The following is a 17156-nucleotide window of genomic DNA, read 5'->3' on the forward strand; positions in this document are numbered from 1 at the left end:
AAGACAGACAGACAGACAGACAATGCGAAAGGAGAGAACAAGACCACCCTGCCCGGGGGCGGAGGGGGTTTGTTAGGGGCCGAGCCTAGGAGCTACATACATACTGGAAGGGGTTGAGTGTAAGGTCGCATTTTCCTCTTGAGCCTTGCTCACAATAAGAGAAACTGAGATATAGGTAGGTACATGAGAGGTACCCATCGTGCTGTGCGGTGTGTACGGAAGGTTAGGGGCGCTGCGATGCAAGTATAGGTATAGGCTAGGTAGGCAGGAGGCGGTAGGGAGGTATGGCGTGGTATGTACTGCATCTGGAGGATGCCTTTGTTGACCTAAGTAGGCAGGAAGACAAGCCTACTCACAATAGAGGATGGACGGCTTCCCCCCACTGATATGAAGGGCTTGGAGAATATGTCAGGATGTACGACCCGCTACGTCTGTAAGGTTAGGCACTACATTAGTACAGACCTCGACACATCACATGAGGTGAACCCGCCTTCTCTGCGGATCTGGGAACCTTACTGGATGCGTACGTAGTAGCATAATGTGCTAGGATGGCCCGAAGTCGACCAATGGCGGCAAGCGAGATTGTTACGATAGGCCCGCAGGCTCCAAGCGGTTCCTGGATTCTACTCTAGCATGCCTACCTCCCTCCCACAAGCATTAGGTACCTCGGTACCTAGGTAACCACGGACCCATTACGGGCGCCTCCTAACGTAGGACAAGCATACAAGTGCCAAGGTAGGTATCTCGGTAGGTACCTAAAGTACCTAAGGTAGGTGTTTCTAACATATTATAGTAGGTGTACCTACCTACCTCCACCCACTTGCCCAGAGGGCGACTAAAGGCTGTTGTGTGATGTGATGTAATGTTGATAGGATGTAGGTAAGTAAGCGCCTATGTACATATATAGTATGAGGTTAAGCATCTAAGCGCGACAGGCATCCGAGGGAATGAATTCTTGGCCGGTCGTATGTAGGTATAGATAAGGGTTTAACATACCTGAATAGGTAGGTACCCAGGTAGGTGCCCCTTAGGGACGAAATACGCAGGTACGTAACGAATGCCTACTCATAATGCCGACACAGAGTACATACCTACACACCTGCTTTAGGTATGCACTACCTGGAGTAGATTCGCAGTAGCTTAGGTACTGGGTTAGGTAGGTAGGTAGCCGCTAGGGTCAAATGTGATATGGTCGCCCTGGCTGTGATCGCCCATTGGCCTCGTCCTGCCCATCTCCCATCAATCTCGGCAGGATGCGGTCTCCGACCCCGGATTCCAACGTGCTATATGGAAGGACGCACGTATTTACGTATGTAGGTATTTAATTAAAACCTCAAGCCGGGGTCCCTGCGCAAACCCTGGCATTCCCATCAGACCGCCTCGTCGCTGGTAACGCCTCAGAATCAGAGTGCCCACGTTAGGCCCATCCCAGCTTCCCCAGGTTTTTGAGCGCGAGCCCAGCAGCTTCCAAATCGGGCGCGTTGTTTCTTGTTTTCCTCTTCGCAGCATGAAACGGACCGTCACGGCCACTTTGGCCCGAAGCATGCACATCTCTGCCCTTCCCAGAATGCATACCGTTATGCGTGGATAGGCGCAGTGGGTAGTAAGTGTGGGAGGAGAGTATAGGTAGACGGGTTGGCCGCGAGCGGAGAGATGTCCAGATTGCCTCTTCCTCCTACAGCGATATTAACGACTAGCAATTAGGCAGGTGGCCTGCAAGTGGGCGTTGATCACATATGAGTATTACGCAGGAGGTTGCAAAGAAAAAGAAAAGAAAAGAAAAGACGGGTGATTTCTGCAGGAACGAACGAATTGCTACCTAGCTTAGTACCACGGCACGACGTTGGGTAACCCCCTGATGGAAGACCCCACCAAAGGTCCACACAGGCAGGTATATATCAGTCATTCGCCTCTACCATATGGGTACCACATAAGTACACCTCGCAGGTGGGAGGTACGTAACCTAAGGTTAGGCTTAGGTATGTGCTCATAGAGACGGGAACCACAGGAATGCGTGCATACTTTGGTTTTGTTTTTCTCGTTCTTCGCTCCGTCTGGAACACGCCCTTCTCTTCTCGAAGCCATAAGAGGTAGCAGCCTACCTATTGTGTAGGCACCTACCTGCATAAGTAGGTAGGTAGACAGGTAGGTATGCAGGTATGCCACAGCACCCCCTTTTTAGGGGGCGAGATCGTCCAGAGAATCCCACCATTTCTCTCTCTATGAATACGTAGTAGGATAACCTACCTACCCGGTGTCTTATCAACATAATCAGGTAGAGACCCCGTCACAGCAGAGCGTCAAACGTGCTGAGTATTCCTATTCGCCTCTCCCAGGGCCTCCCTACCCAAGATATGTCTAGTTACTCATTACTCATATCTCGGGCCTAGCAGTTCTGGGCTTTTGCCTCGACACCCTCTCGGACGTGGGTAACCCAATCACGAGCGGGAACTGCGAGGATGCTTCGTCGAGTATGCGTTGGCGGTGTGATATGACAGGCATTACAGCAGCCGTACATCGCATCCGTCGCCACAGGGCGTGGTACTGGATAGCATGATGCGACGATCTAGAATTGGAGCCTTTCTCGTCCGCATATCGCCTGACGCACACAATAACGTCCAACATGTCTCCATCCGTGAAATCGAGGCATCTTGATCTAGCGGCATGCGTCTTACCTTAGATGCCGCGCAGCCGCAGCCGCAGCGACACCTCAGCTCGGTAACCTATCGGCGTGGGACGACGGGCAGCCACACTTCCTCTTTTCGGTCCTGGCACCTCTCAACTCCCGCACTGGTGGGCTGCCTGGCACCTTTCCCCGCCTGCAAGCCTCACGCGCGCCACGACCCAGGACATGGACGACGCATTAGTCTGCCTGATTGGTGTCTCGCCATGCCACGCAATGCCACCTAGGTAATCGACGTGAGGAGCGCTTACTTGACGAAGCGCAGCGGGAGCGCGAGTCGCTGACCGCAGCGCAACATAGCCAACGAGGGATGAAGGTACAGTCGTGACCTTATCGGCCGTACTCGAGGAACGCCGCCGTCGGGACAACCTCCTTACGCAAGCAGAGTATATATAGGTAGGCTCTCGCGACCGAGATGTACCACGCGAGGCCGGTTGAGGCTAGTACTATCAGGCTTAAGGATACGCATATTCACCTCTCCTACGTCGACGATGGCTTCTTTTACCCCAGCCGTTCCAAGAAGATGCCAAGTTTCAGACGTAGATCCCCCACTGGATTGGACAGGCCGGATGCGTGGCTGCCCAGGTAGGTATGTATCTCTAAGGAGATCCAGATCTCAGCAAGGCCCGGCGGCATCAGTATGTCCACACCACGTCTGTCCCCTGGGTCACTCGGGCGCAGATAAGGAGGGGAGGGGGGGAACGGAAGACCTGCGCTGTCAGACACAAGGCGTCGTGTGTCCTCGGTGCCGGGACAAGTCTTCGGAATGGGCGGGGAAAGCCGTTGCTGGGTCGAGCCAAATGGTTCGATTATGACGCCGGCCGCTCCGCAGAGCACTCTCTTCGCAACAAGACCCGAGGACGGCTGTGGTCCGTAATTAGAAATGCGGAATGCGGAATGTGAAGCAAGCATGCAAGACCCAGCGGTTTTGTTCTGGCAGAATTACCGTGCTTTGCCTGTGGTTTCGCATCGGTTTCATCCAGATGGGCTGGAAGCGGGCGTGCCAATCGCAGGTCCTGCACTGTAGGTACCTTGGGATCCTTGGGTCAGGTACCTGCCCTGAGGCGCTCAGGTGTGTGCATACAAGAGGTGAGCCCTGGTTCTGGCCATGTACCCGGCCAAGTACCTCCCTATCACGTACCCGATCATGTACCCCTGCCATGTACCCTCAAGGTTAAAGGTAGGTATAGCCTTGGCTCACGTCGACAGCCAATCTCAGGTCCGTATCCGGGCGGGGCTGGCGACAGGGGTTCTAGTCTGGGCGCTTTAGCCTTCACTACCCGGCAATTGTGCATAAGAACATTATTAGCATATACATAAGCACCCACCTAATACCGGCCGGTGCATATACTATGTGCCTACGTAAGGTATGGTATAAGACGGATAAATTGTGGGCCTGGCCGATGCGATGCTTCTCCAGAAAAGGGGTCTCTCCTCCATCAACATCATACACCTATGAGTGCTCCCAGTTGCGGGAGCCGGACACTCCTATATCTTACGCGCCATCTATATGACCGTCATCTCCGGTCAGTTACTACATCATCCCGGCATTGGCTAATCCCACGTCATCGATAACACGCAATACCCCTCTATCCGTCCTCGAAGATGGGTGGGTTCCCATCACCAACCAGAGGGAGCTAGTCGTTCAGAAGACACGAATGCCCTGGCGAGATCGGCCTCTGCCAAAACGCACACGCCGCAAAAAAAAACCCCCCTAACCCAACTCGGTAGCTTTAGTGTTTCAACAAGCAGAGATGTCGCAAGCCAACAATCCGTGGAGAGTGCCCCAATGGGAGGCCCTACTTATCCTACGTAGTATGTTACGCGCCAAAGAGCCGACACGTGACGGAATTAGTAGAACCGAGGATAGAAATTAACGACGTGGTCGAGTCCCCATACGGTGGAGAGAAAGGAACACAACCAGGACAAGTTCTGCCCCAGTTGCTAATCTACCCAAGTCGTCTTCGTTCACTTCGTAGACCCACCGACCCTCTACCCGGGCTACAAATATCGTAGAAAGGGAGAGGGAGACCTCTAGAGGACCTTCAGCAATTGATGATAGTTACCGTCACATCAAGACCCCCAGCAGATACAGACCCCCCATCCCTGAACTACCTAGCCTAAGGTACCTATAAGGGCAGGTTTTTGCCGAGGAAGACAAGGAAGGGAGATTTCTAAGTTGCCCCCGGCTATTAAGCCGTCAGATATGGGCATCGGAACCGTAACATGGAATGTGCTAGCCGAGTACGCTATTACCCTATGTATAAGGAGCCCGGATAGCTGCCTACATTTTAAAAACGGGACAAGGGGTGGACTGTAAGATGCATAGATAGGGCACAATATTGCTACATAGTTAAGAGCGGTTGACTTATAAGCCGTGCGGTGCTGTCACCAACCTCAGCTGTGTAGGAGAACAGATTCTACCCTTTCCGCAGTCTGCAATTACAACATGCAGGACTGCCTCCGAGTCCCACAGATTGCTTCTCGACCCTTGACGTCGTTGCTGCCGGGGGTGAGTCAGGGGTAATCACCGTGGTCCGCGTAAGTAGGTTGAGGGATCAAGATAGATAACGAAGAACAAAGCTAGTTAGGTTATGATGACATCCACAAATCGGTTCCACTTCTTCTCTCGTCCATGTCTTTCAGAGACGACGTTAGTTGTAGTGGTGTCAGCTAGGGGAGAGCTTAAAGTTGCATGCATTATTCTCTGTGAAATGAAATAGTCACACGGTCATGGCCAAGTGTCATGAATGCTGTAAGTACATCAGCTGTTACTATCCCATACTAACAATCCAATATGGCCAACCCCGGTACGAGAGAATCAAACTCATCTCCGGTCGGAGATCGCAGCGGCGACCTGCTAAGCATTACCCAGTGCCAGCATCGAGGTCAATACAAATGCCCTAGGAGAGGAAGAGCGGATAGCATTCGGAGGAAATAGCTGGAGCCCTGCGAAAGGCTGCCGAACGTCTTGCGACGGCCCGGCCACGAGGAGGGACCGACCGCAAGGTCCGACAAAGTGGAGGGCGAGGAAGAAAGTGCATATTATCGATATTATAGCTTGATAAATTACCAATGAGGGAGGGAGGGAGGAATCCGCCTGAAAGCAGCTCGGCTCAGCAGGTATTTAGCGAAGTGACAAACCTAGATTGATATCAATAGAACCTAAAGTTACTCGCTCTGAGCGGGGCTCGCTAACGCTGACACCGACGCTCGCCGCAGTCAAAGCTATCCTGCATATGGTCCGGATCGAGGTCGAAACAGTGCCCATACGGAGGGATAAGCGCAGTTGAAAATACGGGCTGTAGGCCGGGGAGCGCAAAGAGACGAGAGGCACGCGCAACTAAAAACAAAGACGTGTCCAATCCAATCCACGGGCAGAGCCTTGCCGAGGTTCTCACTATAGTACTTTAGACCTATCACCCGAGGTATGTAATACGTAATAGTCTCAAGTCAATCGCGTATAATGCGGTATTAATATTCGCCCTGCTCTTCCCACCCTACAGTTGGGACGGAGATAAGGCCTAACCTACAGTTAGTCCGACTTAAGAGTTAGTTGAACAATATTAGACTGCGCCAGTACCATCTTGTTTTGCTCCTACAGCTCGGGGAAACTCCTCGAGCCGAATGCCGTTTTTACCTTTTAGTCCACTCTGGCTCAATCCCTAATGCTTCACCTTCCCGGAGCGTAGATTTGGGGAGACAGTGAAGAGACTGTCATGTTTTCCCAAGGCTGTCGCTCGAACCAGACAGTTTCTCCCAAGGCTCACATAAGCCGGCGCAAGCCCGAGCAAACTACATCTGCAGCGGCTTTTGTAGCCTTGAGGCTACCCCAGATCTTGCTTCGTCCCAGTTCACCGACCCCGTTGCCATTTTTGAGGTCCTCTGAGACTTCGTAAGGGTTGTTTGCATCACCTAGTTGTCTTACGGATCTTCCCGTTTCCCAACCAATCTAGAGTTTGGCCGGGCCCCATTCCGAGCTCCCGTCCGCTATGAGCAGAAAAGCTGAAGGGAATAATTGGTCTACACCAGTAGTCATTCGGGCGCCCAAGATGCACCATAACCACTCAGTTTATCGTAGTCAAATGTCTGTTCCGGCGGTTTTCTTTCTGAGCGTTGTGGCTCGCCTTGTGCTTCTTAACCGCCGTTCCAGATCGGTCTACTGTCATCAGCATTGGTCAGAACACAAGGACTGTTATATGCTTATCCAGGTACGGAGTAATCGGACAAGCCGCTTGGATATTATGTCCTTTACATCATAACAGATATCCGTCCACGTAAAAAAATCCGTACTATCTTAACCTGGTAACGTGCGGAAGACACTAGCTTGAGACATAGTGGCAAAAGGCGATATAAGCAAAGCAGTCAGAAGTCCTCCTTACCACCTAAATGTCTACAGCAACAAATTAAGTCTTCCACTGAGAAGGCAACAACCAGTACTAAAGTCGTCAATGGCCTGCCGGTCTATTCTATTCTATTCTTGTAGGACAGACAGCGCTCATGGATGCTCCCCCATGCAGGTCCTCTAGATAGGTGTGAATAGCTTCTCGGGGAATTGAGCCGCCGTCTCTGACCCCCTTTCGTTCTAGAACAGACTCTTGTGCAGCCCACCATCATGACCCAAGTGACACCCTTGCCCTCCCAAAAGCAAACATCGCTTGCCACTGCCTTGGCTATAGCTTTCGGAGTGGGCGGAGAAAGGAAGGGATTACGGATGATGACGACGACGACTGATAATTGGTGATCCCAGACTGGCTGCGCGACTTATTAGTAGGCCAGGTAGGTATTTAAAGCGAACCAATGCCTGCCTGAATAACCTCCCAGGTTCCAGCTGACTTACATGCAGCAAACGCATCCTTTCCTTCTTCTTATGCTGCTTTTCATCTTCATCTCTCTATCTTAGAAGGCCCGCCAGAATTACGGGGTCCCCGCCGTTGTGTTTCTTCGCCTTGTGCTTAAGAAGACAGCCCACTAAGCCTATAAGTCAATCTGCTCGCACCAGCAACCCGACAACTCGTCCCTTGTCCGCGACCATGACGGGAGATCCGGCCAAACGTAATAGCTCCACCCCGAGATCGTCTCGCCTAGCCGAATCGTCGTACCATTCACCGTACTCGCGTACTGGCGCCCCGAGCCCCCACCCCGATACCGACCCGTACGCGGCGCTCCGGGGCCGCGCGCTCTCGGTCCTCGAGGCGATGGGGTTCGAGCCCAGCACTATGGTGGAGCACGGGGTCCACTGGGCCGAGCACCAGGACCCTTACAACCACGTCATGTACTCGCAGTACGCGCACTTCCTGGGGTCGTGCATCTGGCGCAGCATCGAGAGCTACGACGAGTTCCTCGCCGAGGAGGAATTCGACGGGATGATGAAAGCCCGGACCGTCATCCCCGTCTTGGGGAAGCAGGAGCTGGCGCTGCGGCGGCAGGTGCGGTATCCCGACGCGGTTGGTATCGCCGGCCTCATCCCCCCACCCCCCCCTTTCTTGCGCTCGCGACCCGGCTGACGGCAAGGGACGGAACCCCCCCTCTCCCTCGGTAGCTGATCTCCGCCTACCGCGAGGACAGCGTCGAGCCGACGCGGTGCGTCGGCGAGAGCGTGCTCTTCTCGCTCAAGCAGCAGGCCGTCGTCGCCCAGGGCCGCTGCACAGTCACGTACGTCGACGTCCGGACGGGCCGGCCCGTCGACATCCGCACCCTCGGCGGCGGCTTCCCCGCCCTGTACCACGGGCTCGTCCAGCGGTCGGAGCGCGCCAAGGCCCTCAGGGAGAAGTGGGAGCGAGAGAACCCGCAGCCCCCGAGGCGCGGAGCGGCTAAGATGTAGTGGTGTCGCTCCGGAGGCCCGCGGCGTAGGTATAAGCGCACGCATTGAAACAGGGGCGTGGGCGTCTACGCTTTCACGTGACGCATACGGAAGGGTCAGGACGTCTCGCTAGGTATATCTTCGCGTCGCCTATGTTAGTCCGCTTAGTACCTAATAAACACACGGGCCAGTTGAAGAAATAAGTCATGATTTGTTTCGAGTGTCCCGCGTAAGCTTATGTCTGGGTACCTTCAGGTGTGGGGGTAATTCAGAATAGGGCGAGATCTCTCCTGTCGTATCGGATACTCGAGGGGGAGGCGGGCGAGGTCCCGAACACAGATTCAAGAGCTGTTCAGGTTAGAATGGTGGTCGATTCGCTCAATTTACAGTCGGAGAGCCGAGGCAATCGTTCTTTGGACCCTAGGGCGGAGCTGGAGACGACCATCTCGGCTTACAACCGTCGCATATTGGCTAGCATCTTTAGGGGGTACCTAGCTAGGTTATGGACCTATCGGATTTCTTCCGGTCGTCTCTTTATAGGTGCCTACTATCCTCCCCCTTCTGTTCGTCGACGGTCTAGACAGTTCCATGGCAGTTCCAAGTGGCATGAACATACTAATATATGCTACTATGGAGTGAAAATGTGAGTACCTGACATTATGAGTGTTTTTTAAGCAGCAGAGTGGTGGTGAAATGGCTACTGCCTCAACTGACCCTACGGAGCCGTGTCCTCGTGAAAACATCACGCCCTTTTCCTCTAGGAAACTAATACGGCCAGAGTGCCTGCGGGGGCTTTTTGACTAGATAACAAGTATGTAGTTTTACGCGATCTGCGGCTTTTGATCGTGTAGGTATAGATCGGCATACGTGCATACGTCGTAGGTAGGACGGGTACTCCTTCGAGTGAACAAGGAGCACAGGCTATGTCGCCCGTAATACCAACCAGAATGAGGGTGAGGTGAGAGCGCATTCTCATCCTTTGCCGGCTGACCGGGGAAGCTACTCTAATGTCTGCCACCCATAGGTACCCGTCTGCAGCGGGATGCGCGTCGACATTCTCATCACCCGCTCGATCGTACTATATGAACCCAATAAAACTCTCTGTCACCTTTGCCGTTGGGTTGCATCGGCAGTGAGCCTGGCTGGGTAGCATCGAGGCCGACCAAGGTCTCTAGATGGAGAGGATTGAGAGAGGGAGCCGCCCAGTTCTCCATCGTCTTCACAGTAGGTACCTATGTCGTCGGGAAGCGGCGAGTAGCTGAACTGAGCTGGAGCACTTTAATAACGGAGGGCAGATAGAGCTACATAATGAGCCTCTACTCGGGGCCTTTGGTTTCTTAAATAACTGTCCAGTGGAAACAGGGCTGCATTGATCCGTCAATATTCGACCTACAGAAAAGGGTGGGCGGGGTTGCGTCAAGTCAACACCAAGCGCTCCAATGCCCCTCCATCTAGATAGGTTGGAGCCACACAAGAGAATATTGACGATCCAAAAAGAAAAGTCTTCCTCTATAAAGCATATATGGGTCTCTCTATTCTTTCACATGTGGTTCATCGACTGAGCTTACACCATTTCGTGTCTAAACCCAGCCGACTCCCTATCACCGTTACGTCCAGATCGGTTTCATTTCCGCTTCGTTTCGATTCTCGGCACAGATAGAGGGTCACAAGGGCTCATATGCCTATCATTAGTATAACGGTCATTCTAACCGCTCCTCTTCACACCCATTATACCATGAGGGGATTCCGATGCTATTAGCCGTCATCCATCCACCAATTGCCACCCCCCCTGGCACGATCCCTCTCATTAACACGCCAATATCTAGCGGCTATTACGTCGGAAAGACAGGGGGCTTTACCTTGGAAGCACTCTTTATTCTTTCTCGTAGCAGTTCCGCATGACGCAAACCGACATTTCCAATGGATTCATCCCGTTTGATCCCGATCTGGTTGACGAAGAGAGGGGACGGAAGGTGTTTATCCTCTCTATAGTGTTTACCGTCCTCGTCCTGCTGTCTACAACCTCGCGGATTGCGGCGAAGCTCCTGAATAAAATGGATCTCCGGGCAGCCGACTATTTTATTATTATAACCCTGGTTAGTCGGTGTTCGGGGAGGGGCTCGGTTGTCCGACGGACGCACTAATAATTACAACCCCAGGCCTTCAACCTGACTGCCAACGTCTTCGACATCCAGTCGGTGTACGAGGGGTTCGGACGCCATCTGCAATTTCTCACTAGAGACCAAGTGCTCACTCTCCGACGGCTGGGCCATTACACTACCATCTGCGTCATCATTTCTCTCTGGGCCGTGAAGCTCTCCATCTGCTTTTTCATCCTAGCCCTCATCCGCGACGTCCACCGGCGAATTGAGTGGGCCCTCTACGGGCTTATCAGCGTGAGCACAATAGGGAGCATCTGCGAGGGAACCTTCTGGGGTCTTCAAGCGAGGCCGCTGCGGAAGCTCTGGGAACCCGACATAGCTGGAGAAGTCTTCTGCGACGATACCCTGGTCACGATTATAATCGCGTTTACTGGTCAGCCCCTTGATTCTCTGTATATCATTAGGGGGGCCGTCGTGGATGGGCTGATACCTGGGGATTTAGCTATTAACAGCGTGATTGATCTGTTCTACGCCCTATCGCCGATATACTTGTTTGGAAGACTGCAGATAAGTCGCGGCAAGAAGTATATTCTGATCGGATTAACCGGGTCAGGCTTATTGTGTGTGCCCCTTGCCCTCCCGTTTACTTGTCACTTACGGAATCCGCACCTGCTATAGAGTCTTCACCTCATCAATTATCCGCGTTACATTTGCCCGCGACCTACACGATCCGGATACCAGCTGGGCTCTGTCCAAAGTACACCTCTCCTCGATCGTAGAGAGGAATTTGGCAGAACTCATCGCCGACCTCCCTGCGTCCGTCATTCTCTTTCGCAGCGTCCACAGAAACGCCCGCACTCTCTTATCGTGGGGCACCTGGGACTCCATCAAGAGGGTTCGCACCAGAGGCCACTCCGGCCCCGGAGACAAGAGCTTCTCGAGGGGAGATAGACGACCCCCGTTCAGCGGAGGAGAGCCGGCTTACTGCGGAGAAGAGGATGAGATACCTCTCAACGATGCGCCCCGGATATCCAAGGACAATATTATAATAGCCAGTTCGGGACCAACAATTGGCATGCGGGAACATGCCTCGGGTGTGCTCATGAATGAGAGCGAGGTTAATAGGGCTTAGTTCGTCTGAGGAGAAAAGAAATCTGCTGAAGTACAGTAATGGTTTAACGACACATGCGGAGTTTGAGGGTTACTACATTGAGGTGTTTGGCTGGAAAATAGACGTCTTAAACTTTCGATTTCTGGCAGATCCGGATTGAGTCTTCCGTCTAACTCTGAGTTGTCGTACCGTTCGCAGAAGAGGATGGAAATGATAACATTCTATTTTATCAATTAAAAGTGTATTACGTAGATCGGGAGAGCTACGTAAGGACTGAGGTTGTTCTTCTGTGGGAGCAAGGGAAGATGGGATGAAGAGGTTGAATTGACTGACTTGCTAACTAGGAAGGAAATGGACAAAGAAGATGCGAGCTACCTATATATACACGATAGGGAGCTGGGAGCTATGTTAGGTAAGCGAGTAACCAGTGAAGAAGTAGAGAGCTAGGCATAGGTGGCTCTCTTACGTGACAAAGTGTCAACGTTTACAATTCCTAGTTGTAGATATACATACGGAGGTTCCAGGCAACATATTTCGCTGCGGGAACGCCAAGGCCCTAACAAGCCTTACCAGTCCTAGAGGGTTTTATAATAATCTATAAAATGAAAAGTAAACTCAAATACGTATTCCTGCTCGTTACTAACCTTTATGGAGAGAAAGGAAAACCAGCTAGAAGAACACCGCTGTGCTGCGGGTGTTCGTAGTGCTACACGAACCTGGGTGTAATTGTAGCTACGTAAGACTGTGGTGCTGAAAGCCTGATACCCTCTAAATTATACGCTACCCCTAGTAGGACTCTCACCATGGAGATGTCCAACGACATGCCCCCGTAACCCTTGTGTTTATAAAATGGACTCTCAGATCTGGAGTATAGGCGACCGTTGTGCGCAAGATACGTCTTACTCAGCATTGGTGACTCGTCGGTTTGGTTCTAGTACTTAAGGGGGCTGATTATATCGGAAGGTCGATAAACATCCACTTTCCTTCTTTCCAGTTGAGGGATCATAGCGCGAACAAAAATCCTCCCTAGATCGCTACAATTAATTACACTAAAGTATGCTATTGTACCGCCCTTCTCTTTGATTTTTGCCCTTCCGTATCTTACTTACCATCGCTACAAGTCGAGTGTTCATCGCAATAGGGGGAATAGTTACCCGAAACCATTTAGAAATACAATTCGTTGGTCTGCATCTTCAGACACCCGGACACCAACGAGTCCTCGCTGCTGGAAACCCGAAAAGACTACCGAGTTCCCCCTTTCTCCGTTCTGAATTAAAACCTCATGTCGACGATGAGAATGCCTAAAGAAAAGATCATCGCTGGAAGCGCCGGCACGGGGGGGAGGCGACCGTTGCCCTTCTGCCATCCCGAATATTTATTTCCATACGTAACTCCGCTTTAGACCTTGCCGTTTGTGTGTCGATTTGCGTGACGTTTACCCCTTCTTGTGCGGGGGTGGGCTGTCGTTCAGCGGTTCCTTCAAACCCTTCCCGATCAGAGTCATCAGCGGGTGGTACAAGGAGCCGTTCTCGATGGCGTCGTGGATGAGGGAGATCCAGCTGCCTATCGTCTTCTTCGGCCGGCCGTGCAGCTTCTCGCACCGGATCGTGGGGTGCTCGATGAAGCCCTGGTGGAACGGCACGCCGAGCTCCCCACGGACGAATTGGTACAGAACCCGAGCCCCCTTGCCCAGGACCTTAGGCGTGTGCGGCTCGGCGCAAAAGGCGTCAAACGTCCTCCGCCACGTGGCGAAGGCCGCTCTAGTGGCCTCATCCTTCCACTGGGCCACATCCGTAACAAGACCCCTCACGTGATTGATGACGATGGGCAAGGCCGTGCTCGCCAGCGCGGCGCAGCGGTCGACGGGATCCTTGCTGCCTGTGGCGGACCATGCCGGGAACATATGTGACTCGAGCGCCATGAGAAGAGCTTGGAGCTCTTGGGGCTTTACGGTGCTCGAGAATAGCTTCTTCGTGACTGATGCGATCGCTTCTGTGACGTTCCTCAAGAATTCCATATGCAACGCCCTAAGGTCCAGCGCCTGGCACACGGCGTACAGATGTGTCGCCGTCATTAGAGTCAAAATTTCGGTAGCGTGCATACTCATGCGAGCGGACGCTAATGCCATCGAGTTCACCGACTGGTTGTGCATCTCAGCTGCCTGCACGAACGGGCTCATGGGACTGGCATAGTACGACAACTCAGCCATATAGGCGGCCATGTTGACCTCGACCCCCTTCATGGTAAAGGATGTGCTTGGATCGTCCGCGGTCAGGTTAGCTGGCAAGCCTTGGCTCAAGTTTGGATCGATCATCTCGGATAACTGCGAGAAGAGAAGCCTGCCGAACATCTGTAGGGATAACCGAACCTTCTCCATGGCGGATGTCAGGCAGGATGCCTGGAAGTTGCAGCCGTAGTGGATACTTCGCGTCGAGACATCGATGAGTGGGTTATCGCATGTTGAGTTGAGCTCGGTGTTGATTTGCTGGTCTGCTAGATTCAGATCATCAAGCTGCGGGCCGATCCATTGCGGCGCGCTTCGTATGGAGTAGCGATCCTGTATTAGATATCCGGCAGGGCAATTCTTGGCCCGGGGATCGTCGCGGACGAGGCGGGATTCTTCTAGGAAGTAGTTGATGTTGGCAGTCACTTCGGCTTGACTCAAGTGTGGGCGTGCTTGAGCTGTGAATTGGTTAAAACTTTCACGGCTACCGTGCAGTGCCTGCGTTTCGTAGTCTATTAGCCCCATATCCCTTTTCGAGGCGGGTCGTCGTCTTGCCGAAACTCACCTCGACAGCCATCGCGGTAAGCACTTGCGTAAGTAAGGCCAAGAGATGTGCCTGGGTAATTACTATGGCGCTGACTGCAACAGACATCGCTGTCCCATTCACCAGGCCGAGTCCTTCTTTAGGACCCAGCTTTATCGGTTGCAGCCCAGCCTCTTTCAGCGCTTGGGGTGCCGGGAGGACCCTTCCATTTCTCTCAACAAGAATGTCCGGGTTTCCCTCTATGGTGCCTGCAATGTAAGAGAACGGCATGAGATCACCCGAGCTCGAGACAGAGCCGCGCAAGGGGACTACAGGATTGATGTTGTGCTGGAGCAAGGCCAGCATGGCCTCCACGACAGGCAACGTGATGGCAGAGTGGCCGCGCAGGATGGAATTGCATCTGGCCACTATCGCTCCTCGAACCCATGGGGATGGCATGGAATGACCGGTCATCGAGCCATCGGGGGAGCGTGAGAGAATGCCAGTTTGCGTCATTTGCATTAGAGAGGACTGCAGGGCTACGGCATCGGTAGTTGAGTTGCGCGCACCCGCTCCGGGGCCCGCGTTGACGCCTCCCGCCAGTTAGTATCTCGCATTCTTAACAGAGACCCGAGAAGCACACACCATAAATAGGGTGCCCTTTGGCAAGGTGTTCGTACAGGACATCCACGCTGTCCTGAAGACCTTTTAAGATTGCAGGGTCTCGCGAGATTTTCGGTACACCTCCGTGACTAAACATCTTCTTCATTAGCCGTTGAACGAAGGTATCAAGCTAGGCGTATAAACTTACAATGCGGTGGCGACAACTTCCACAGCGTGGAGTTGGTCGCCAGTCAGCACGTATTCACCAGCCCGCTTGCGGGTCTGCAATAGGTCCCATGATTGGTAGAGCTGGGTGGTATGAGAAAGATGATTTCCCATCTTGGAGTCTGATGACGAGGGATTTCAATCGAGGAGCGATCGCGTTATTGAAGACTAGGGATAGGCGAGTATATCCTTCTCCTTAGCGAGTATTTCGATGCTCTACCAACAGGATCATCAACGCACCCAGCCACGTACGCTTTACTCGAAAATTCGTCGTGTCAGTCATCCTCCGCACGGCTAGACGGCGCTGGAAGGTCACCGACTCGGGCATGATGATTTATATTCCGGGAGGGTCAAGCACATGCTGAGGAAAAGGAGGTCCAATAGGCTCGGATATGCCCCGAGACGAGGGTTGCTAGGACCAATATTTTCAGCGCACATGCACCCTCCCCGTACACCCTCCCCCTCGTCGACCCAATAGGCCGAACGTGGTCGATATTCCAACCCCGGTACAGCGCCTCCCAGAGCCGGTGAGAAGCTATGATGCTGGGGTCCGGGGATCAGGCATAGAGCTGTGCGGCAATCATCGTGCATGGATGGCGTTGAATGGGCGTCAAGGATGGCCGAGCGGCACGCAACTCAATAATATATGCAAGTCCAAGTCACGATGGGCGGCTCAAAGGCGTCGTCGAGGAAGTTAAACCCGATGCAGCCATCGGGCGTGGTGAGTCGAGAAGTCTCGCGGGTCTGACGTTATCCTGCCCAAACTCGAACGGTTGGCTGGATTGGGAGACTGGCACGTTCGATGATGTCGTTGGGGGGTTGTGATACTACATGGGGAGCTTGCATTCGGCAGCATGACAATCAGCTGTTGTTATAGGAAGATAGGGGGTGAAGAATGAGGCCCGACGCGACGGGATCCTCGACAAGTGCCGGGGCGTTGACGAATTGTTTAACTAGAGGGCCTCATTGCATATGTACGTGGAAGATGCCTGTATGCAGTATACCTATAATACGGGGAGATAACTCGCTGGCTCTGTCGCGGTTGGCGGGGCGGAGGCATCGAATGCTACGGGTATGTAGGTAGATGGAGGAACACAGCGAGCGCGATTTACTGACAAACGCATGCCTGGTATGGCGTTCCGAGACGAGATGCTTGAGCAGGGATGGCCGCTTTTAGCCACGTGAAGCATGAATGCGTGCGTGTATACCGACATGCATCCTCGCCTCTTTACACCGACCCGTCTGCGACCCAAGTAGGTCTCTTATAGATAGGTATGTAGGTACGCACCTTAGGTATATATAAGGTATATCCGCCGGATGCCATTACACGTACGTGTAGAGAGCTACCCACCCATATATCTTAGATACCTGCCTATAAGCGGGCGGTATTCCCCTCCACCAAGACCCCGGCACCTGTTCCCCGAATCCCGGCTTACTACCCTGTTTACGGTATACCGCTTGCAAATCCTACCGTCGTATCTTCGACGCTCGACTGAGAGATCCTATGGTCAAGATACCCTCGACGTGGCGGACGGCATACAGGAACACCTTCGGAATATAGCTGCGTCCCTGACATCCCTGGGTCGAACCCCATGTCTTTTTATCAATACAGTCCTGACAGCGGCTGTAAACCCGGTAGCATATTGCTCCGGACGCATGACACCCCGCTTCCGTAGCCTGGGTGCTGGTAATATCAGCACATGCTTCTTTTCTGGAAGAGGAAGAAACGCGTGCTAAAAAGCAGCAACGTCATGCCGCTCACTGTGCCAAGGTTCCGCGGTGGGGGGGGGCGGAAGAGCGAATAGAGGCGATGGGTGTTGATTCGCTCTCTTATTGACCAGCAGGCTTTCACATTGTTTCTTTTTTTTCTTCTTATCCATTT

General features: G+C 53.0%; 3 protein-coding genes across 3 annotated transcripts; 2 read left to right on the top strand and 1 right to left on the bottom strand.

The window, feature by feature from the left end:
* Positions 1-7716: 7716 nt before the first annotated feature.
* Positions 7717-8507, top strand: GGS23DRAFT_593552 (uncharacterized protein; the record flags this gene model as incomplete). The annotated part of the gene is made up of 2 exons (XM_051518045.1): positions 7717-8130; positions 8226-8507. 2 exons carry the CDS (start codon positions 7717-7719, stop codon positions 8505-8507), a joined length of 696 nt encoding a protein of 231 aa, XP_051375528.1.
* A 1877-nt stretch (positions 8508-10384) lies between these two features.
* Positions 10385-11720, top strand: GGS23DRAFT_603039 (uncharacterized protein; the record flags this gene model as incomplete). The annotated part of the gene is made up of 4 exons (XM_051519422.1): positions 10385-10582; positions 10646-11021; positions 11091-11208; positions 11267-11720. The coding sequence occupies 4 exons, from the start codon at positions 10385-10387 to the stop codon at positions 11718-11720; spliced, it is 1146 nt and encodes a 381-aa protein (XP_051375529.1).
* Positions 11721-13134: 1414 nt separating this feature from the next.
* Positions 13135-15388, bottom strand: GGS23DRAFT_593554 (phenylalanine ammonia-lyase; the record flags this gene model as incomplete). The annotated part of the gene is made up of 4 exons (XM_051518046.1): positions 13135-14421; positions 14489-15039; positions 15092-15198; positions 15258-15388. The coding sequence occupies 4 exons, from the start codon at positions 15386-15388 to the stop codon at positions 13135-13137; spliced, it is 2076 nt and encodes a 691-aa protein (XP_051375530.1).
* Between the last annotated feature and the right edge of the window lie 1768 nt (positions 15389-17156).

Source organism: Durotheca rogersii, assembly GCF_024521655.1.
Source record: "Durotheca rogersii strain YMJ 92031201 chromosome Unknown GGS23scaffold_3, whole genome shotgun sequence".
NCBI lineage: Eukaryota > Fungi > Ascomycota > Sordariomycetes > Xylariales > Xylariaceae > Durotheca > Durotheca rogersii.